Genomic DNA, 24,587 nt, shown 5'->3' on the forward strand with positions numbered 1-24,587 from the left:
AATTGTAACTTGGCTCTTGTTCTTGTTCTTTTCTAGTTTTCTTGTGAGGATGATACAAGAAAGGTATTAAGTATAATCCATTTTTAAAGAATGATGGGACGCTGTGTAAAATGTTAACATAAATAGAACAAAATCGTTTAAAATCTTTGTTTAACTAAAAATACTACAAAGTAGAAGCTAAAATATGTGTTAAAAAGATTTATTTTTAACATGGTACTAATAGCATGTTTCAGAGTTGTTTATTTTTCATATTCCATCTAATATACATTACTATAAAAAGTACCCCCCCCCCCCTCCCCTTCCTGGTTTCTTAGTTTTCTGCATTTTGTAAAACTTTCATGTTTCAGAACATAAAACAAATTTTAATATTAGACAAAGATAACTCAAGTTACTCAGTCATGATATCATTTATTAAGGGGAAAAAGTCTATCCAAACCCATGTGGCCTTGTGTGAAAAAGTAATTTCCCCCTAAACCTAAGAACTGGTTGTGCCACCCTTGGCAGCAAGAACTGCAATCAAGTATTTGCATTGAGTCTTTGACATCGCTGTGGTAGAATTTTGCTCCACTCTTCTTTGCAGAGTTGTTTTAATTCACCCTTGTTTGAGGGGGGGTTTGGTCATGAACAGTCTTTTAAGGTCATGCCAAGGCATCTCAACAGGATTGAAGTCTGGACTTTGATTAGCCGTCTCCAAAATCTTCATTTTTGTTTTTTAAGCCATTCACAGGTTGACTTGATGGTGTATTTTTTATCCTGCACCTGAGTGTGCTGGAGCAGAACTGATGGCCAGAAATTCTCTTTCAGGATTTTCTGGTAGGCCTAAGTCTTCATCTATTACAGCAAGTTGTTCAGGTCCTGAGGCAGCAAAACAGCCCCAGACCATCCCACTACCACCTGCTTTAACTGCAGGCATGATGTTCTGCTGTGTTAGCTTTACGCCCAATGTAATGGAACGCAAACCTTCCAGAAAGTTTAACTTTTATGTCCTCAGTGACACCGGGTAATCACTGTGATTAATTCCTGATTTAACAAGGGTTTTACACACAGGGCCAGATAAGTTTGGATTTTCTATTTATTCAGGTTATCTTTATCTAATATTAAAATCTTTTTAAAGCTCTGAAATATTTAAGTGTGAGAAGTATGCAAAAAAAGAAGGAAAGAAATCAGGAAGGGGAGAAGCAGTTTTCCCAGCACTGTTTTGCAGTGCAGTTCTTTCTTTTTGTTTCATAATGCTCCAAACTGTTGTGGTCCATCCAGCACTCACATTCTTAAAGCAAAGTGATGCTGCAGGTAAAGGTATAAAAGCTGTTGCCTTGTTTTACTGAATGGTATGCTGCCTGGTGGTTCACGCACAAGCCATTGCACTGCTACAGCCATGACTGTCTGCACGCATTTGTTTATAGGGATTAGTGAAAGTGTGGCTGATACAAGAGGCTACACCCGGACTTGTGCTGGCTCTCCGAAATGAGAATACAACCACATTTTGCATAGCATCCCAACCTTTTAGATAAAGGTATTGAAGTAAATATTGTACCAGATATAAAACACCAAAAAAACAGCTTGGGTTATGTTTTTTTCTTAATTTCTTTCTGTTATAAAGCTTGGGGTGGCAGATCCTCTGAAATAAAACAATCACAGCCCCTGTGTGAATGGCAGATGAGTTGATTGTAGGACTGCGGGGGTATGTGTAAGATTCAAAGGGCAGAGCAGGGATGGGGAGGAGGAAATGGAAAGGCTAAAATGCGTCCTTTCCCAGTCAGAGTGAGGTGAGAGGCGGACATATGACTTTATGTGTTAAAATCTGCTTCTGGAAATAAAAAGTCACTTCTGAGTCACATCAAGTTTCAGATTTATGATCCATGTCCTCAACAATGGGGGTGTTATAACTCTGAAAAAGAGGTTGCATGAAGAGCCCCATCGTCCCAACTACACACACAAACACAAAGATCCACAGGAAAAGACGGTCGATAACCATCGCCACGTATTTCCAGTCTTCAATGATCTGCAGAGAGATAAAGACGTTGGATATTAACCACTTGTGTTCATGAGTCTGAACTAAAGTGAACTGAGATTCAGGTAACAAGTGATTATGATTAAACCTTACAAAAGAAAGAAGTACTTTCTTTTATATATATAAGCATATAAATCATGATATAGATCCGATTACTTCTTCCAAACACCTACCCCTTCATCATCATCCTCACTCTTCATCTTCTCCGCAATATAACGTACTCCATCCACTGCATCCTCCACGTCAATGTTGCTCTTGAGCGTCATCCTCTTCCTGAACTCTGTGTTCTCTGAGCAGTCACTGACCCTCCAGCCATAGCGCTTGGCTGACTCCTCATTGACAAAGAAGGATGAGGAGGAATCAGCCATTCCCACAGAGCTTCCACCTCCAACTTCTGTTCCACACTGCTTCTGGTCAGAGTACTTCTGCTTCTGGTGTTTTTTCCGGAACCGTTCACGGATGTTGGAACTTCCTGGTCTCCGCATGAAGAGGAAAGAGGGGAGCCGGTACAGAAAGACACGCTTGACCCAAGGAGGCATAGTGTGCGTACTGGGTGACCGATGGTGCACGTTGAGCACGCAAACGCTGGTGACAATAGAGAAGGTGACCAGCACCATTGTAAACATTAGGTACTTCCCAATCAGAGGCACTGCTAGAGACGTAGGTGGCACAATCTTTGAGATAAGGAGTAAAAACACAGTAAGAGCCAGGAGGACTGAGATACAAAGAGTCATCTTCTCACCACAGTCTGATGGGAGGTAGAAGACAAGAATAGCCAGCGACGTGATCAGGATGCAGGGAATGATCAGGTTGATGGTGTAAAAGAGAGGTTTTCTCTTGATAATAAAATCATAAGTAATATCCAGGTATCTGATATCGTTAGGGTCTTCATTCTTGCGTCCAGGCAGTGAAACAATATCCCACTCGCCACTAGGCTTGAAGTCATCGCGTGAGGCGTAATCACTGAGGAGGATGAGATCGATCTCCGTGTGGTCGTAGGTCCAAGAGCGAAACTTGAGAGTGCAGTTCTGCTGGTCAAAGGGAAAATCACGGACTTCGATTTTACAAGCCGACTTGTAGATCGCTGGTGGGAGCCAGGCCACTTCACCATTATTGGAGACCACTGCGTTGGAGTAGAAGGAGACTTCATATGTCCCATCGGCACTGAGGAAAAGGTCGGAGATGAGATAAAGTCAGTAAAGTCAAGCACTCACAGAAAGATTGCCCATATCACATCATTTAAACATAGAACCAGTGCTTCTTTGTATTTGAAGGAGCCAGCTGAGGTGCTTCAAGCATACTCACAAAGATAGGCCAACCGAAACAAGACAACACTCAAGGACACTTGAGTGTTTTAATGCAAATCATTTTTGCTTAACTTTACAGGTAACTTGATTTCCTTAGACAGACAAAACTGTGAATAAAAACTAAAAATAATTCCTAAAATAAAGTCCAGCTGGACTTAATCTCAGCTGTTTGCCCCTTTTCACCCAGAATAATGTGCTTTCTGTGGACTTAAAAAAAAAACATCTATGATTCGAACACAGAGTTGGAAAGCTGACACGTGCTCTGCTCTTTCAGTGAAGAAAAAAATAATCCTCCTGCGAGAGTTTGTACTTCTTAACAAACACACCTATGTACAGTATATTCATTTTCTTATTTCCAAAATGCTTTCAATGGCATTTTGGAAACAATGATGTGGTTATCGTGGTATGAGTTGCTGAAGCCACATTCAAACAAAATTACTTAATGAACTTAAATTAAAGTCAACAATAACAGTTAATTACTGTGTGCTCTTGGGTTTGTTTGATTTTAACCTGTTTATTATCACAGCAGAACATAAAATAATTGCTCCTATAATGATTGATAATCTGGTATCTGATCATTCTTCGATATCACTGATCTACAAATTCTCCTTTTACAACATTTGGCTGTTTCAGTCTGATAATGACTATTGTCAGATTTTAATTAACATTATGCTTTGTTATACAGCTTCACACTTGCAGCTTCAGTTAATAAGAAACACTGTGCTGTTTGACACTCGTCAATATCCCATCACATTTATTAAAATAGTCTTTTAATAGCCTTTTATTCTTTGAATGAATTCAAGAATTGGAGATTAAGTATCGGAATTTCAGGAGCAGGACCACGCCTCCATACGCGCTCCCCCAGTTCTACAAGCTGTTCATTCTCGTTTACGTGCCCCACCTTCCTTCCCCTTTTTTTAATTGTTTAACTTCTTCACTTCTATTTAGTACATGGGGATCTGCCAGGCCCGGGAGCCGCCACCAGTCCCCTTCGAGACCTTCTCCAAACCGCAGCTCAATTTATGTCCAAGCCATTCACCTTTATCTACGACAACGCTGTCAAACATAAAATGAGGACATGGGCCCAGCTAGTGAAATGACAAGAAAATCCTGCTCCAGACGTTTAGCACGAGACAAACATGGTTTTTAAGTTAATTCATTCACTGAATGCTGAGTAAAAGATTGCCTGACTACTACCATGAAGCTGCAGAGGTGACGCATGCAACAGTTTGAAGTCCAAAGGATGCATTTAGCATCTCAAGGGAAGAGCTTGGCCTGGGACACATGCTGGCATCAAGGCAACACCTGTCCCTCACAACTCAAATCTGCTGAGACTGACTTTTTTCTTCATCTCATCAGGGCTGCAGGGGATGCATTATAAATAAGTGGCCTATCAATTATAAAGTGGGTCAAGAATACAACCATCCCACTTGCCTCTAATGCTTTGGGGCTGCTGTGTATATCCAGACTAATAAAAAATGCAGAGGCCCCACCTGCTTACTGTGACCTCAGGTCTCCCAAAGTTAGACCTCAACCTGAAGTTACAAAACAGCGAAGGATAGATAACCTCTCACTGGTCTCTTAAGCTATTATGCTCTTCAGGTTGTCCTTCAGCTGATGAGCAATCTCCATTCATAAAATTTGAATGCCTGCAAGCACTGTAAACTGTAGGGTCAAAACACAAGAACAGTTCAAACAACTGTAAGACTGTCAGACTCAAGCTTAGTGGTTACAGTAGCTGAGGTTTCATTTCAAACTCAAGCTTCCCTTTTTTATCCGGTGCACTTTGGGAACTTTTCTCCATGTTGGCCTAAAAGCCAAAGTTCAATCATAAAACACCATGAGCTGATGAAAATCATGATTCAGAGTTCAAGAGCAGTTGTTGGAGATTTTGTCATGACACAAGAGGCTGTTTTCATTTAAATTATTACATAAGTTAAGGGGAAACTTGGATAAATCTGGGAAGAGAATAAAAAACAGCTGCTTGTCCTTCATTAGCAACACTGAGATGCCCTTAAACAAGGTTTCCAAACCCTAAATGCTCAGTAGATAACTCAGTACCCTGCAGCTTCAGAGGTGCGTGTTAGAATGCGTGTGTGGTGTGGTTTCTTAAAAAGATGCTCTTGCTCTTAGATAACTTTTTTTTAACTGAGTGAGAATGTACTGCAAGTTATTGCATACACGTAATAATTCACTACTTTTATTCAGTGTAGAAGTGAATTAATGCATGTACACTGTACACTGTTGGCTTTATTCACCGTAGAAAGATAAATGCATGTACACTGCTGGTTATTGATGCTCCTTTAGTATGGTGACATAGACTATGATTAATTTTTAACTATTCACTTTAAAGCTGGAGTGTGGCTATGTTAAGTGCAAGGCAATGACAAATGAGTTCACACAGTGCTGATTAATCAGAGTCAAGGAAATCTCTTGTAGTTGCTCTTACACTAATCAGGCATAACATTATGAGCACTGACAGGCGACGTGAGTATCACTGACTGTCTCTTCATCACAGCACTTGTTAGTAGGTGGGATATATTAGCGAGCAACATTTTATCCTCAAAGGTGATGAGGTACAAGGAGGAAAAATGGGCAACTGTATGGATTTGAGCGAGTTTGATGTAGGTGACTGGGTCAAAGTATCTCCAAAGTGCCAGGTCTTGTGGGTTGTTCCCTGTTTGCTGCGGTCAATATCTATCAAAAAGTGGTCTAATATCCATGATGAAGCAGAGACAAGGTAACAGCAGCTGAGGGTCACTGATGCACATGGACAGCTAAGGCTGGCCTGTGTGGTCCAATCCAACAGACGAGGTGCTGTAGCTCAAATTGTCAAAAAAAAAGATCATGATGGTTCTGATAGAAAATTGTCAGAAACACAATTGATTGCTGTTTGTTGCGCATGTATCTTCACAGCCACAGACTAGTCAGGGTGTCCATGCTGAAAGTGACAACAATGGACACGTGAGCATCAGAACTAGACCATGGAGCAATGGAAGAAGGTGGCCTGGTCTTTCGTTTACATCCCGTGGATGGCTGGGTGCATGCAATGCTTTGGGCAATGTTCTGCTGGGAAACATTGGGTCCTGCCATCCATGTGCATGTTTGACACATACCACCTAGCTAAGCATTGTTGTAGACCATGTACACCCTTTAATGGAAATGCTATTCCCTGATGTCTCTGGCCTCTCTCAGCAGGATAATGCGCCCTGCCTCAAAGCAAAAATGGTTCATAAATGAGCTTGAGGTGTTGACTTGGTCTAAATTGTTAGACCAAGTGTTATTTGTCTGGACTTCTTTAAGTTGCTTGAAATTCAAGCAACTTAAAGAAGTCCAGACACTTTTCTTTCCAAGCTCCTTAGACTACGATGACCTGGATGACTGAGAACCTTCACAGACTTGGTCTAAATTGTGCAGATCTCAATCCAGTCAAGCATCTGGAAAATGTGCTCAACAACAAGGTCATGAATGCTCCAATCACAACTTACTGGACTTAAATATCACAGAGAGTTGGGGAACAGCTGCAATCACAGCATTGTAAGATGGTGAAAGATGTTCCCTTAGGCCTCCTCCTCGATTCAGAGATGGTCTTTCCCTTTTCATGCAAATCTTACTTTCGCCATCTTACAATGCTGTGATTGCGGCCATTCCCCAACTCTCTGTGAATGGTACTTATGGTCTTTGATCGATGGGCTTTAATCAGTGGTTGTTGATCATTGGTCATGAGAATTTGCATATTAACAATCAAGGGACTGACCTACGAGCCCACTGTGCAAATGTACTATTTGTAAGGTTGGGGAAACCTGCAGTCGCCAGAGACAGAAGAAGTCACTTGATTGACTGACGAAACTTTTCTCCCACTGAAAACGCTACGTCCAGATGAACAGAATCAACCTTTTGGGATTTACTTACCTGGATGACTGAGCATGCATCAAGACACTGCAGAAATTAGTTTATTAAATCCTGTGGCGGGAAAGCGGAGAACGCATACAAAAAGATTTCTGATGCTGCAAACAAAAAAGAAATTCATCTTTCAAATGAAACATTATGGTCTAATGAATAAAACCATTAACAGGAAACAAAGCAGATTACCACTACTGTGGTTTTTCCTCATCGTAAGCCCACATCAACCGTGGGCTCAGTGTAATTATTCCTGCAGCCTTAAGAGGCAGACACAGCTTTCACACTCATATTACCTTTCTGCAACAACTGTTCTTAAATTCAGAAATAAAATTACTTTTACTATTCAAAGAATTATGTTCTCAAATTATTTCTCCTATGGGCAGGTAGAAAAAACAGTACCTATTTATGCATGCTTGTGCAAAATTGCTTGACTTTGCTTGACTGTGTCAAGCAAACAACATATCAGGAATTAACCTAAAGTGCAGGTTTCTGGAATGTGGCCCAGAGAGAAGCTGTACAGGCACAGGAAAAACAGCAAGCTTAACACAGAAAAGCCAGATGAAAAAACCTCTGATCACCACACAAAACAAAATTCAGCAAAAACTCAAACTGCATTTGGTTATGATGTTTTTGTTCTCTGGTACAACAAAGGAAGGACTTTCACATTGAATACATTTTAAACGGGGAAAATCAACAGTTAATGTTTTTCAAGAAACTAACAGATGGAGATGAGACCCATCTGCTGACCTATATGGGTGACAGACGACGTGACGTTTACAGGCCTTTGCGTCTGTCAGCCGACTCTCCAGTGAATAAGAGCAGTGCAGCTTATTTCTCCGAGTTTCTTTTTTTTACAGTGCAGAAGTACTGATGTATTGATTTTTCCCTGCAGCCATTTTCCAGAGTTACAAGATAAATTCCAGATGTGCCAAGATATTCTCACCTCATCATTTTGTATACCTGTGCTCGCTGTACAAAACAATCAATAATGTACAAGGATATCCTGCTCTCCAATGTAACTAAGTTGGAAAGTCTGGATTTCTGTGTTTCTGTCAACACAGCAGTTACAGAATTGCGCAGGAATAAATCTGAAGCTTTTCTTTCCAATCATAAATGAACTGTAAATGTTTACAGGAAGTCTAAAAAAACCTGAAAGGTAAACATTTAGTGTGTAGTTTGAAGCAGTCTCTACTGCGTACTGCAAGGTTAACCTCAAATGGAGCAGTGAATAATAATAAAAAATAATATTATTCAAGTGCACCAAAACTGGTGACCTTACGGATTAACACTTAAGAGATAAAAACAAATTGTTTTACTCTGTCTACAACAGGCCTGATTCTGCCATTCTAATCCATAATCTCCTTGTGTGAAAGATTCATACGCTCTCTAACATTCAAACAGTCTTCATTATTATGAGACTGTCTGCAGACGCTCCATACAATGCCATTAAAAATTTGTTGGTTCATTATTCACTATTTATTAACCTAAAAGAAGTGACAAGTGGGCTAAAAATGAGATAGGAGGATAGACTGAGTAAGAGGATAGAATTGGAAAGCTTTTAGGGAAATGGGGCTTTTGTAAATATTAAAGTGAAGTTACTCAAGCTTTCTGTCTGTTCCTACTTTCATCACTTAGTTTTACACACACACACATTTATTGCGTCTGTCACAAAGAGGACATACTTGTTGTAAAGGACAATGTCAGGCAACCAGATGTGTTGTGACGGGAGTCGGATTTTCTTGATTCCCTCGTACTCCTCAGGATCCCACATTAATCTGTAGTCATTCCAACCCTGGTGTAGAAAGGCACGTAAGGGCATGCATGAACATACAAGTAAATAATTAAAATCAAGAGCCACATACAGTTATGGTCACAAGTTTACAAACATGTATTATGGGCTTGAATGCTGTGGTAATTTGAGGCTTTTGGGGTAGTCATCAACAAGCTTCTGGCATAATTCTGGCCACTATTTCTGTCAGAACTGATAGAGTGGATGGAAATTGTTTGGTTTCCTGGCACGACTCCACTTTCAAGAGTAGTCCCCAGAGTTTCAGTACCTTAAAGGTAGACTACTATATCCACTCCAAAACCAGCTGTGATGTGTGTTTGGGATCGTTTTCTTGTTAGAACACAGAGTTGTCTCCAAGTTTCAACCATCTAGCTGCTGATTTGAGAAGAATTTGGAGAAAGTCCTCCTTCTTTATTATTGCATCCAATTTGTGCAACAGTACCACTGGCAGCAAAACTGTCCCAGAGCATAATGTTACCACCACCATGCTTGACAGCTGGTATATTGTTCTTAGGTTTTAAAGCCTCACCTTTATTCCTCCAAACATACTTCTTGTCAATGTGGCCAAAAAGCTCAATCTTTGTCTCATCTAATCATAAAATATTTCTCTAGAAGACATTCGGCCTATCCTTGTGGGCAGCTACAAATTTCTGTTGAATGTGAAAGTGTTCATTTTGGAGCAGAGGTTTCTTTGTTCATTATAAAAATTTCAGTCCATGGTAACTTCAGTGTGAACAGTGATGCTGGTGTTCCAGCAACTTCCAGTTCATGGCAGGTTCAAGCCTAAACATGCTAACAAATTTCCTCTCATTTTAGGGTGACTGTGTGGATTAGAGGAAATCCAAAATAAATTCATACTTGTGCACAGAGCTGGACTGGCCATTGGGCATACCGGGCATTTGCCCGGTGGGCCGATGGTGATTTTTCGTTTTTATGGGCCGATGGGTGGTTTTTTTTTTTGTTTTTGTTTTGTTGTAACGGTATAAACAATGAAAGCTGGTGGATTAACCAGATGCTGGCCAATGTGTAAAAATAACTCAGTTGTTTGGTGGTGGTTTCTATGGCGGAGCTTTCACAGAGGCCAGCAGGTGGATGACGGCAAGGAGAGGCAGGAGGAGGAGAGACCCGAGGCGGCCGCCGGTCCGAGTGTCAGGTGAACTGAACTTCAGGTAAGAAGTTATGACCTGCAGTCTATCTGGGTCAGATATAAACCAAGTTAGCTAGCTAGCATGACGGAGTTTCGATACAGCTGGGTGGGTGCTATGATGTTACTGATAGTGAACTTTATTTTATTCATAAGGTTAGTTAGTAGAGTTGCCAACCGTCCCGTAAAAAACGGAATCGTCCCGTATTCAGAGAAAATATTACGCGTTTCGTATTGAGCTGAAAAGGTACGCAGTTTGTCCCGGACTTCAGCTAGAATGGAAAAAGACACAAAGCTGGAGTTATTCTGTCGTTACGCTGCACAGCTGCCTCTTCTAAGCTCATTCTCTCCCCTCCCTCTCCTGTTGCTACTTCAATCATGAAACTGATCAATGATCAGCTGATCGGCTTTTCTGTCGCGAGTCCCGTCTCTCTTGTTTGTTTATCTCCCACTTTGCGCCAGAAAGAAGAAACCAGTGGATGTCGCGCTAAACAACAGCAGCACGTTTAAGCTTGATCAGCTGTTGTTAGAATTTATTTAATCCTAGAACACTATCGCTGGGTGATTTTCACCCGAGCAAATACATTTACATGATTTCTCTCTCCTGCAGCTGTTAGTGTGTCGAGGAGATTGTGCCTTCACCAGGGAAGTCTCAAATGTCCCAGGAATGGGTGTATCAAAGACCAGCTTTCCAGCGTCATTTTTTTTTTTTTTAGGAATTTTTTGTTCTTGAATTCCAGATTTTTCTGTAATTTTGGAGCATTATTTTAGCATCCCCCATGACACTTTTTTCATTTTGTTAGACATGGCACAGTTGAAAGTAAAAGCTGACCACTCTGATTTGTCATGTGTTTGATATATTTTGATGACAAGTACTTTTAGTTGGTCATATTATATCGGGTAAAAATCACCCGGCGTTAGTGATTGTGTTACTATTTATAGCGATGGTGTTCTAGGGTTAATATTAATTTCTAGTATCAGCTGATGTTTGCTGGAGCCACAGCTGTAAAAGCTGCTGGTCCTGATATTGGTTTGGATATGTGGTGAGAGGGAAACATGAAGATGAAACCAGGAGATGTCCTTACTGAATCATCAGAGCTGAACAGGTGATGGAGAAACAGGTTTACCTTTTAGGTGACATGAATGAGTTGAAGGGAAGTTATAAACTGTTTCTGAGAGACAAATAACACCAGGATCCTTTTTTAAGTAGCTGACAGCTGGTAACTGTGCAGGGGCGGGTCTAACAAAGTTTTGCCAGGGGGCCAGGTAGGGCATTAACAGGGAAAGGGGGGCACAAAGAAATACTTTTCTTTCTTATTCTCATTTAAAATGTCTCGCTTTTAATAAGTAATTATCTGAATCTTACAACCAAAGTTTTTATCTGATATAAAATCTATAGATATCATACATATACCAACAAGACAGTGTACATCACTGTCACAACAGCGTTCATTTTCATTCAAAGGCTTCATGGCTTTTCCTATAATACCTGGTGGGCCGGTCTCTAGTCAAAATGCCCGGGCCGATTTTTTGTCCCAGTCCAGCCCTGCTTGTGCACCCAGTTCTTGTTTTTTCTTAATCATTAAAGATGTATGTGACACAATCATTTCACTCTAGAAAACAGTTCAGTGAAGTCATTAAAAGCCCAAAATTACCATGGTATTCATGCCCGTGATTTCTGGCAAAAAGAGACATCTATCATTAACTACATGAATACATACAAATGCATTTAAAGAAGATGTCACGGTCCGCAGGGCAGACCATGTGTGAGTGAGCGGGGACCCAGGCATGGACACAGGCAAGGAGACAAAACTGAACTTTAAACAAAAGGTGAGCCTCTATTGTGGCTTATAGAAAGGCAAACCAAACAGCAGGGACAGTGGTTAACCTAAACTAAAACCTAAACTGGAGAAACTAAGAACAGCAAAAACTATGACTACAACAACTGTGACAAGTATGAACAAGATCTGTGCTGGAACTTGAAGGAACTATGAAACATATACTAGAACAAGCAACATGAACATGACCTGCACAGAGTCTTGAAAAAACACTTGACATGACCTGAGGGAAGAAACACAGACGGGGGGGACAGCAACCATGGAACACAGAAACCGAAACCAAAAGACTAGAAAAGATAAAAAATGACAAAATCAAAGTTCAATAATGATACAAAAACTCAAAACACTGGGTCACAGACACAGGACCATGACAGTACATTTATAATTGTAGTGGTTCATGCACTGACATTAGACCCTAATGGTCCAATTTTTCAATTGGTCTGATCCTCGGAAACAAACAAACAAAAAATAATGAGCAAGATGCTTTGACACTAACCTGGGTGAGCCAACAGTTGGTGGTCATGATCTGCTCTCTCTCATTCTGAAACACAGACATGGGGAAAGTCTTTAAGCAGTGGCTCCACTAACTCTTCTTATTAACAACAACCAGGTTAATGTGTTTCCCAGTCATTTGACATTAGTAGGGTATGCCTCTTTGCTCACAGCATGTGAGGTTATAGGTTTGTTTGTGTGTTTTCTTACCACATTGATCAGCTGGGCTAGAGACACCTGGATGTAAATGGTGACCTGCTGGCTGGTGTTGATAGCTGGCCTGATGAGTTTGTTGTAGCGCTCTGGTGACAACAGGTGATTCACCAACCGTTCCTCTACCTCCGCACACAGGATAGCTGCACACACAAATACGCACACAGGGGGAAAACAGTCAGAAGTACACTACAGAGGATATCACAACTCATTACAACCCATTATAACCTCCTATCAAAGGCATGTTAGAAAAGTGCTAAGCACTGACTAATGACTGTGATATGACAAGCAAGTGTGAGCACAGTCTAATATAACACTGGTTCCACTCTGTAAATGAAAAACAAACAGTAACTGGACTGGTTCTTATTGAGTATTTTTCTACCTTTAATCTGAACTCTATACAACATCTTTCCACATCTGTTCTTTCTGTCTAATATTCACACTCCAATGAAGCTTTAGGATCAACTTGGGGTTCAGTAACTTGCCCAAGGATACTTTGGCATGCAGACTGGCGCAGCTAGGGATCAAACCACCAACCTCCCAACTAGCAGATCACCTCCTCCACCTCCTGAGCCACAGCCACATCAAAAAAAAACCACAGTTGGCTTATTTTAGCCGATCCCTCCTTAAGTTTGTCTAGTTGTGCATCTCTGGACTGTTTCCAGAATTATTGTATACAGTCTTCATCTGTTTTCTTAAAATAAATTAGCTCCAATTTTATAAAGTAAAAGATAAATTGTATTACTAAGAATGAACATATTCCATATTTCTTCCTCATACATCTATTGTCAGAATGTAATGGTAGCTACTCCAGTTTATTCTGTTTCACGGAGCTAAATGTCCTCTGGTTATCATGCAATCACATTCTGTTTGATGCCCAGTCCGAAAATGTCAAGAATAAGCCAGACTTATTCGTAATTTCATCATCTCATTCGAGTGCTTGTTGTGATGATGCAGCCAGATCAAGCTTACAGTAAGCACATCTTTACTACTGTGCAGCTTAAGTTATTGGGTACGGTATACTGGGGCCTCAAGTAGACCTTGAATTTAACACAACCTTGAGCTAAAATTTACAGTTACAGTTGTTTGATTGACCATCCATTAACTTTACTTTGAGTCTCCTGCAGTAAATACCTTCTTGTTTGCAGCCCTGCATTTTGGCTTGGTGACTATAAAATATATGTGTATGCAATTAAAGCATTTTAATGACCACTAACATAATCACGATTCACATTTTATTTCAGTGGGACTTGAATGAGAAAACACAGATGCCCAAAGCTCTAGCTGGTGAAGCGATGTTTAAATCTCGTGTTGTCAGGTTTCAGCAATTACGTGCTGCAGTGATGCAGCCCGCTGCATGCTCTCATGCTCTCATGCTCTCATGCGCTCGTGTGTATGTGTCATGAGTGGGAGTGTTACTGTCTCACAAACAGATCACATGTAATTGTATTCAGTCACAATTCAATACACAAACACAAAAACATAAACAAGTTTTGCACCTGCTCAAAGCACCTCATGCCCAGACATTTCATCATATAAACTACTGACTGTATATTCAATTTTAAGAGGAATAAATATTGGTGTTTTTTAAGGAATAAATACTAAATAAAGAAAATATTATGGATGATTTATCGCATATCTGTTCTGTTTTATGTTTAACTGCAATTTAAGAAGCCATTGTCTTTTGTGCTGCCACACAAACAAGTCTTGTCACATAAATTTCCATTTAAAAGCTTTCTATGCTGTCCTGTTTTGTCCTGAACGTGTTGTTTCCTGGTATGATTTGCCTTGTGTGTTTTTATGTTATTTGAGGTCTGGGAGTCTTTTGTGGCAGCATTTTGTTCTGTGTGTGCCTCATAAATAAACTTTGCTTGACATGACTGTTGGCTATGTGTTTTCTGCTTACGAGACAGTGTATACAGGAGAATGCAGAGCAGGGGAAAAAAAAAAAAAAAAAAGAATTATATTAATGCTTTGCAAATCTCAGCCCAAAGCAACATAAACTACCAGCTTCAAAAAAACATGTTACATAGTACATGTTGAATCTTAACCTTTATCCTAAAAGTACAAACAAAACACCAGAGAACCAGAAAAGTAAATAACGGGGTTTGTGTCAGTGTCTTAATGAAGAGTAACGCTGCCAGTCCTCTATTACGCAGTGGTGACTGTTTAGATGAGTCATCTTTGGCTTTGCCAGACACAAAGCAGGTAAACTGTGATCTGCCTTTGCCTGGCCAAAGGAACTAACACTGAAGTTGCAAAGCAAGTCAAAATACCATAGCAGTGCTACCCCTCAGCCTCCTATTAGTTGCACCTGTGGTTAAAGTTTGAAAATCCTAGGTCATTTTCACCAAAACTGACCTCTGAACCAAGATTTTTATTAGATGTGCCTTGTTCTCTATGCAAAAACAAATTACTGTTTGAAACACAGTATATTTAAACAACTTTAGCACTGAAATCCATTTTCTAACCATATTCTACCCCATAATGGCATTGTATGTCAACTTGTGTATCGACTTAGAAGAACACACCTGTTCAGGCACTTCATTTGTATAGCTTTGCGGCCATGCACTCAACTGTCTTGTCAAGATATACTCAAGAAACCAATATGTTTTGAAACATGTCAGAATCAGACTGAAAATAAGAGGATCTGAGCTTTAAAGGCAGGTGACAGAAGAAGAGGTATGTACTACACTTGGTCACTTTACATTAACCTTCAGACAGGAGACAGGAGAAGTGTCCAGTGTCTGAGCAACTATGACACGAAACCCCGAAGGTAAACCTCCTCAGAGACAAAAAGCTGTGTCTGTCAGGATTAGACGGAGAGGAGACTCGTGCCAGGAGAAGAGGACAATAGAGACACAACAACATACAATGGAAACATCAGAGCGTGAGACAAAACAATTCCCAGATTAGTATAATCATCAGATAAAATTAAATAGGATCATGCTATATTATGATGATGAGTAATAACAGGGATTTATGAGTTTCATTTTTAAAGGGATTAAAGCCTGACAACAATTCACTGTTTACATGCAATAAACAGCCGTATGAGGCCAGCTTCTACTTCTAATTAAAATCAGCTGGTTATCAGATTTTGGTGGCCTTCAGCTCTTCTGATTTCAGAGTTTGAAGGTATCACGTACCAGAAAATCAGTCTTGGATTCTTATGTTGAGACTGAGTTTTTGGTTCCTGTTAATTTTATTGTTATTTTTATGTTAAAATTTTAGTCCTGTGTCTTTTGCTGTTTTTAATGTCTGGTTATTCCAGTGTTGAGTGTTTTGGTTCAGATCTTGGTTTTTATTGGTTGTAGTAGTTTTAAATCCCTTAGTATTTCCTGTCTCTTGTCCACTCTCTCATGTCTTTCCATTAGCACCTACACACAGGGGTTTGTCATTCATGCCTGTGTTTAGTATTTTGTCTTTTGGTTACTTCCTGTTAGTTTTTGGCTCTACTTTCTGTTTTTAACCTCCTTTGTGGTGATCAGCCCCACCGTAAGAGGATAGTCTGACTGCTTTGAGCAGGCAAATAACACACAGCACATGACTTCACTGTACTCAAATGGCCTCCATGGATGTGGTGGAACAGGAGATTCCCATCGTAGATGTCCAGCTGGAAAATCTGCTGAATCCATGTGATGCTCTCGTGTCAAAATGAGCCAAAATCTGTGAGGAATGTTTCCAGCACCTTGTTGAATCTATGCCACGAATAATTACAGCAGTTTTGAATGCAAAAAGAGTTACAGGAAGGTTTACCTAACAAAGTGACCAGTGAGTGTATAGTCCTGTCTTACTCTTGTTACAGTGTCTGTTTTTGCTGTCCTGCTTGGCTCCTGCATGTTTTCTTTGTTATGTTCTTTTGATTTTCATATTTATTGTTCTTTTTTTATTCGCTCAGTACTTTTGATCAATGACTCAACCTCAAATGTCATATATGTGAGTCCTCAGTCTTATACTCTTTACAGATCCATTTTATTTTATTTTTGTTTCTATTTGTTAATTATCACATTTGCTTTACATGTGATTCTATTTATAGGACGCAACAAATAAAACAGGTTTAAAAACAGCTTATCCCAGCGCAGAAATAAAGTTCCAGTGAAAACAATTTTGTTGTCAGATGAGGCAATTCAAGGTGAGCAGTGCCAATAAACCATTCCCACAACTGTTTTAAGATTATAAAGACACAGTATTTTTTTAGAGAAGTCTTTCAGTCTGCAGCTCTCACAGTTACTTTGAAATATAACATTTTATTGCTATCGTGACTAAAATCATTCTCATTGCCTTCGCTATTCGCTCTAAGTGTTTCAATCTTTCTGAAGCAGAGAACAATCAGTAAAAAAGTCATTTGGAGCAAGAGCAATAGACAAAATTCAAACACATCTATACACTATACAAAAAGAGCACTGTAGTAGAACAAAGTGAAGTAACTAAACAGATGTGGTTTCTAATTTGAATGCACAGTTTTATAGCTGTTTGACCCTGACGCGTTACCCCTTCTCTAGTGACTTCAGCTTCTGGCTAATCCATGGCTGCACTCTGATTTCAGCCTGAGAGAAACAAGAAACGTCACATTGCCTTAAAAATGTAAAGGGAGGCAGTATAAAAATAAATCCAGCACAAAGCATGAACAAACTGGGAAAGACAATTTGCTTCATGTGTCTGAAAATGATGAAGAGATGCGATATAGATGGTGGGTTCGACGGTAATGGCTAAAATGGTAGATGATGCTAAAATAAGATGCGGATACGGCTTAAGTAGAGATGGAGCGGGAGGGAGTCTACCAACAGGTCTCATCACACATGTATGCACACACACTCCTGTCTGCCTCACTGCACTCTCCACACCTCAATAATTCATTACCGCTAAAATAAAAATGCCATCATCTTACTTGCTCGGAGACGCAGACACAATCAGAGATTATTCTCCCAGTCTTTCTCGCTCGCATAAAATCAACACCGTTTCCATCACAACATGGAAATAATTAAAAAACAAACAAAAACAAGCTTTCAGGCGTGCCGCTGAGTTTGAGTGATGCAGATGGACAGAGAGGTTGTGTCATCAGTCAAGAGTGCAGAGAGAAGGGGGGAAAAAACAATTCTACATCCTGTAGGTTTCTTTTCAGGTTAGTGAATTATTCAGCGTGTTACCATCTGCAGTGGCCTTTCAGAGGCCAAAACAATTTAGGCTTCAGCTGTCTTTGGTTTTACTCAGGATGCTGTCCATATCAGTCATGGCATAAAATACAGGCCTGCGTGCATACACATCCACAGAGTCTCACATCCACGCATTTCATATTGTTCATAGCAAATCTACTGCCTGAGAGATTTTTGTGTTTTTAGCGCCTCGTGGGATTTCTTTTACTTGTTTTGCCCCAAACTTTTCCTCATCCCAGACAGCCCTTCTGTCTGTGAGAATAAAACAAATTCTCTTATTGCAATGATTTTCTTTTAATCTGTCACAATCTCTCCCTCGTGTCTTCCTGTCCTGCTTTGCTCTTTTGTTCACAGTGTGACAGGAACATGTGCAGATTTAGGATATAAGAGAGACAGCAGATGCAGTAAAAGTACCTTTCTTTTGCTCTCAGCTCGCTCAGTGTCACCTCTAAGTGGAAGCATTGCTTAGGTGTGCACCACCTGGTGCCGCTTTCATTTTTTCTTTTTGCTTTGCAAAGCACTTCGATACATCTTTTCATCGGCATGCATCTCTCCTTCAAAGAGCAGCATCCAAACAATCCTGCCAACGCAATGACTAATAGTTTACTATGAAGTGTTGACTCAGTGATGCTGGGCCCTGCTGGCGAGATATACATCTGCGGTTATGAGAAACCAGTTTTAAACTCATGAGAAACTACAAGCACAAACTAGGAGCTGCACATTTCTGCCCACTCACGTATAATGCATCACGCATGAGCTACAGAGAAGCAGAATCAGGGTATGGTGACGCTGACAGTTTCGTGCAATATGTTAAAGATCTTGCAGGCCCACAATGAGCAAAACATCTCATAGGGTAGCTGTAGCACACATTAGCACTGTGCATTTACTGCAAATGATCCTGAGAGCACAGAAGGCAGAGAAATGTGTGATGCAGCACTGATTATATTAGATAAGTTGCAGTATAGGAGACAAACAAAGTGTGAAAATATAGAGTAAGGCAGAAAAGATGGTGTGCAGGAACAGAGAGGGAATAAGACACAGAGTGAGAACGGTAGGGAAGCCAACACAATGGAGCAAATGCATCCCAGCAGAGTGGCTGACTTGATTTCGTCCTTTTAGAGTTGGAGCCATGAGAATGTTTGGTTGAAGTGACAGACTCATACAGTGAATCACCGGCAGACAGAGCACAGGTGACACTGAATGAGTCACAGAAAACTAGCAAGTCTGAAACCATGAACTTCACTTTTGTACTTTTTTAAATAATATGAATGCACTTAGCTAATGCTACTTAATTTTTTAACTATTTTACTGAATACTCAAAAAAATTAAAGTGACTTTCTTTTTGAACTTACAACATGTTTAATATTGAGATTTTTTATTAATACAGCAACTGATGAAATACACCAGGAGGTAGAGCAGGTCATCTACTAATTGCATGCTTGGTGTTTTGATCCCTGGCTTCCCCAGTCTGCATGTCAAGGTATCCTTGTATCCTTGTGCTCTCCAATGTCCCATCAGCGTATGAGTTTGTGTGATTGTCAGATAGAAAAAAGTGTTTGCATGAATGTGTGACTGTGGCATGTTGTATAAAGCGCTTTGAGTGTTCAATCAGAGTAGAAAAGAATCAGCACATTTACCATATTCCCCCGTATGAATTCATATTATCTGTGCACAGCATACTTTTCTTCCAGTAAGAACACGCCCTATTCATAGCAGTGGGGGGTAAATTAAACCCTCAATTACTGAATTTAATTCCACTGTAGTAGTTGTAACACTGTTTTTCTATCTCTCTGTCTATCTGAACTGGAGAAGCAAACACAATGGGTACTGGGGTTTGCCTGGTAGAGCTGCACATTGATCCAATTTCAGCACCACTGACAGCTCAATAATAGATTCCTCCTGCCTGATTTAGGACCTCATAAGTTACCTTACTTGACTGTAGGTGGGGAGATCATCTGATAGGTGTGATGTAAGTTAAAGTAAGCAAACTCTCAATTTAAATGTCCGCTATTGTTATCAAAGTGTCTTTTTCACTTACAGGCAATGAAGGCATTTCATGTAGGTTAAAAGCAATAATTGTATCTGCACTTACAACCACGCAGTCAGCTGTTTCGCGAGTCCTCTTCAAAGCATGGTGCCAGATTTGTTATTCAAATTACAGGCTATGAAGTCTTGAACCAAACTAAAATGAGTGAATGAATGCTCCTTACTCAGATTTCACACCCTTGCCCTTAAAATGCAAATGCAATTAAAACTCCGTGGGTTTTCTGCCTAAAGGACAAGCCTGTTAGTTAATTGAAGCGTGTTGAAAAATCACGTGCTAAAGGGTTTGACGCATGGAAATGCCGCTACTTATCCCCACTGGCCTGCTTTCCCGAGACCACCTCTGTCTGCAAGGTAAAAGTGTGACTTAACCATTTTTCCAAGAAATTAAACCCCTTAAGAAAGCACTTATCAGCAACTAAATCCATCACTTATCAGACCTGTTATATTAACTGGCATGCATTTGTGTAAGAGAGGGTGTGCAATTTTGCAATGGCCAACCCAAGCCAGAGATTAAAGCCCAATAAAGTAAAGTCTCCCGTCCCGTTCCGAGAGGATTGGAAAGGATTACTCACTTGTCACGGTGAAAATCAGGAGAGCCAGGGCTGCTTTCACCGGGGCTGCCATCTCTTCCTCCCCTCCAGTGCGGCACACACACGAAAACTTGCAGATGAAGAGTATTTCCCGCGTTTTCCTCTTCTCTGCGCTCACTTTGCAGTAAGTAAAGTGTGAAACCGAAAAAGAAAGAAAGAAAATGAACAGGGTGGATTACAACGGTTTCATTGCGAGCGGTGAGTGAGGGTTGGGGGACACTGAGAAGAATACCGATTGCTGTTAGAACCGAGAGATAAAGAGGCTGGATGCTTTCTGCCAGAGCGCACCGACTGTACCGCTGGTCCTAGAGCTGTGATTGCGCGCAGTGGAAACCGGCTGTAGAGATCAGAGCCCCCCTTACAAACAGCGCTTTCTTTGGGAAAGTGAGTTGAGGAGCTAGGGGGAATACGTCAATCCCGTTATCGCCAAAGCAGCCATTCTTAAGATAAAAGATTTAAGTGCCCCGGTCCTCGCATCGCCCTGCCCGCCCCAGTGCGCTCACCGACCGGGCGTCAGTTTCGCTCTGCACCTCCTTGATCGACTCAGTTTAACATGTGTGACAACAAACAGGAAGCGATAACGGTTAGAAACCCCCCAGGGAAGATATTAAACACCCCGAACCAACCTTATCTCCGCCAGTAGATGGAGAATTCAAAGTGGAATTTTACTTTGTAAAGTTTTTGTTAAAAGTAGAGAAAAAATAAAGTCAATCTTTTAATTAATTAAATTATGATTAAATGTAGTTAATAGCGCCGAAGCAGGTTCTTGGCAGTAAAACAAAAGTCTTGTTGCCCCTGTTAGCATGTATATATAAAATCCTGGAAGGCTGCCACTTGCAGTATTACAAAATGAGCATATAGGATATTCAGCTGTCTTTCTCCCACTGGGCGGTCAAAGGTCAGGGTCCACTAAAAGATAACTCAATAAAGGTTATCATGGAGAGATTCAGAAACCACACAGCTCTTGTCCAAATCCACATTTGCTCTGAACACCAGTTTCACCAGTCAAATACAAAACAACCGGAACAACTTTCTCAAGTCTAACTCAGAGTTTCTGAGGGAGGCTGGAGCTTATCCCAGCTCTCAAAAGGTAAGATTGGGATTATACATTATACCGGTCAACAAGGTCAAAAAAGGGACAAACATAACACTGTCACATCCACACCTACAACCAGGTTTTAGAATCACCAATTAACCTAACATGCATTTCTTTGGATTGTGGAAGGAAGCTGGAGTCCCCAGAGAAATTGCACGGGGATCAATAAAATCATTCATCACTGTCAGTCAAACCAGCTGTGTGATTTCACCAAAACACAAAGATACAGAAATTTAAAAAAAAAAAAAAGAGAGAGAGAAAATCCCACTGACTTTATCAAATCTGTTTCCTCACAAAAATCTGAGAGGAGGAATTCAGATATATTTGATCTGTGGCTTAACAAGTCAACTATAGTTATCCTACAGTGGAACTGGCCTCAGCTGGTGGCTCTATGGGTCTGGTTTGTGTGTGTAATGAGAATGGAAAAGCTGCAGGCTTCTTGAGTCTGCACACATCAGTGAAGTATAACTACCCAGAACTCCCTTTGGTGATGTGAGAGGAGGAGAGGGCAGAAGGAAGACGTGGTCTTAAATTTGCAAGACAAAACGACTCCAGCTAATTATTTCACTTCATGGACAGAGAGGAGGAGGAGGAATAAGACAGGAAACAAAGAGGGGAAAATGAAAAAAGCCGATTTAAGATCATATATTCAATGTGAATTAAAGGTAAGATTTTTTTCCCAAGAATTAGTGGAGGAGATGGATCACAGTTTCATGCCTTCAGCAAGACCCGGGGATTCTCCAACATCAGCGAAATTTTCAAAATAGTATATTTAAAGATCACTAATGTAATTCACACAGTAATGGTTTAAAAAATAGTATGAATTTAAAAAAACTCAAGATGTGCTATCAGCTCCTGACACATTATGCGATCATTTCAAACTTACTAGAGCATCAGACAAAGAATTTTCACACTTGCTTCATACATGAATTAATTTAAAATTATTTTTGCTTCAATAGAGAGTGCACTGGCTTCTTTATTAGGTACAGTTGAATGGCAACTCAATACGTTTAGGCATGTTGTTGTTGCCAGAGGAGCTGGTCTGAGCATTACAGAAACTGATGATCTACTTGGATTTTTTTTTTTTACCCACACAATCATATCTAGAGTTTACAGATAATGGTAATTGGTAGTTATCTGGATGAATGGTACAGAATAATGGGCAGACTGCTTTGAGCTGAAAGGAAGGCAACAGTAACATAAAGAGTCAACCTATAGGTTGACTCTTTATGTAACTCTTATGTTATGTTACTCTTATGTTACTCTTATGCAGAAGAGCATCTCTTAATGCAAAACATTTTGAACTTTGCAGCAGATGGGCTTCAGCAGATGAAGACTACACACCGGTCAACCACTCCTGCCAGCCAGAAGAGGAAAAATGGACAATAGATGATTGGAGAAACATTGCTTCACCTGATGAGTATCAATTTGTGCTGCAACATTCAGATGTTAGGGTCAGAATTTGGTATAAACAAGATGAAAGCATGGATCTGTCCTGCCTTATATCAGCAGTGCAAGCTGCTGCTGGTGGTTGTATAATGATGTGGCACCAGTTGAACATTTTTAAACAACACAGCCTACCCAAGTATTGAACTGACCGTGTCAATGACCACAGTGTATCCATCTTCTGATGGCTGCTTCCAGCAGAATAACCCACCTTGTCACAAAGCTCAGATCATCTCAAACAGGGTTCTTAAATTCACTGTACGCAAATGGTCCACAGTCAAAATGAGGATGCAGACCAGTCTCTGGAGAATGTATGTGAGTATAAATACGTACTCGTGTTTACTGTGGAAATCTATGCATCTGGTGAGAAGTTTGATAGAAGGAATAAACTCATATTTCTGAAAAAAAAAATACGTATCAAACTTTTTTTTTTTTTTTTTAAAAAGCTTAACAAATAAATAATCTTACAATAAAGTTTTTAGTACCTAATCCTGCTAATTTCATTGTACATCCATTTATATATGAAGAAACTGTGAGTTAATGTTCCTTAAGTGATCAGCTAAGTGAACTAATCACATAAAGTGATTTGGTAGTGGCACTTTTTAACGGTGTGCCTCGGAAATCCATGACACAGCCTGCATTAAATCAAGCATTTGCTAAGCGTTACTTATTTTTTCTTAATTTGAACAGTAACAGTAAGTGTAATAACTGATACATTGTGGCTTCATAGTCTGTGTCTCTATAAGGTTTTCCGGCAACAGCAGAGACCGAAAGACTCACCAAAGCAGCTTTGATCAGTCAAAGTGTGGATACAGGACCTCCTGCAGTGTGCTGTGGTGTCTGGCAGTGCATCGTCTCGAGCCTCTGTGGACTTGTTGTGGCACACATCCCCCAGTGTTTAGAATTTTGAATTTTGGTGGAATTTTTAGTGCTCTAGTAACATCCATACAACATAATAGTCACAGCTTCATATTCAACCAAATAGCATTAACCTCCCATCAGACCCCATTATTGCCACACATGAGCAACACACGAGCATCCGCCTCCCAAAATCCCCACCCGTCGCTGCTAATGAACATTATCTCTGCATCCTAAAAGCAATGGAGAGGAGCAGAGGGAGGCCAGATTTAATCAGGGCTACTTAGAGCTCACTGCTGGGATTGCTGTGGCTCTGAAGAGCCTACCAGCAAACACACACACTTACGTACATTTAAAGGATAAAAATCTTTGTTCGCCTTAGTCTTGCTTTGTGCATAGTGTAACTGATATATGGGAGATGAACGTTATTACATGCATCCACATACAAACACACAAATAGACGTGACTGTGGTAAAAGCTTTTACATCTCACAAATAACACCTGTAAAAACCTTCTTAGATTTCTCTTAAAAGCCCACTGTTGTGATTTTGGAGGAATGAAATGCAAACTGTGCATATCTCTAGTATTTAAGTCATATTATTACCAGATAATTTCACAGCTTTTTCTTTAGTCTATTTGGCTTCCTCTACATTCACATTGATTTCCTCATAATTTTTTTTTTTAATTCGCCTTTTTAGAAG

General features: G+C 40.2%; 1 protein-coding gene across 4 annotated transcripts; it reads right to left on the bottom strand.

Moving 5' to 3' along the window:
* Positions 1-305: 305 nt before the first annotated feature.
* Positions 306-23,981, bottom strand: LOC134644048 (neuronal acetylcholine receptor subunit beta-2-like). Of its 4 annotated transcripts, none has more exons than XM_063496711.1 (7): positions 23,809-23,981; positions 20,469-20,603; positions 12,695-12,840; positions 12,489-12,533; positions 8,904-9,013; positions 2,185-3,175; positions 306-2,002 (listed from the first exon to the last, which is right to left on the bottom strand). In XM_063496711.1, exons 2-7 carry the CDS (start codon positions 20,518-20,520, stop codon positions 1,838-1,840), a joined length of 1,509 nt encoding a protein of 502 aa, XP_063352781.1. In that variant the 5' UTR covers positions 20,521-20,603; positions 23,809-23,981; the 3' UTR covers positions 306-1,837. The 4 variants fall into 4 exon arrangements, with proteins under 4 accessions (XP_063352781.1, XP_063352800.1, XP_063352791.1 ...); XM_063496730.1 differs by lacking the exon at positions 23,809-23,981 and adding an exon at positions 21,113-21,131; XM_063496721.1 differs by lacking the exon at positions 23,809-23,981 and adding an exon at positions 20,990-21,015.
* Positions 23,982-24,587: the final 606 nt, after the last annotated feature.

Source organism: Pelmatolapia mariae, linkage group LG2, assembly GCF_036321145.2.
Source record: "Pelmatolapia mariae isolate MD_Pm_ZW linkage group LG2, Pm_UMD_F_2, whole genome shotgun sequence".
In the NCBI taxonomy this organism is placed as follows: domain Eukaryota; kingdom Metazoa; phylum Chordata; class Actinopteri; order Cichliformes; family Cichlidae; genus Pelmatolapia; species Pelmatolapia mariae.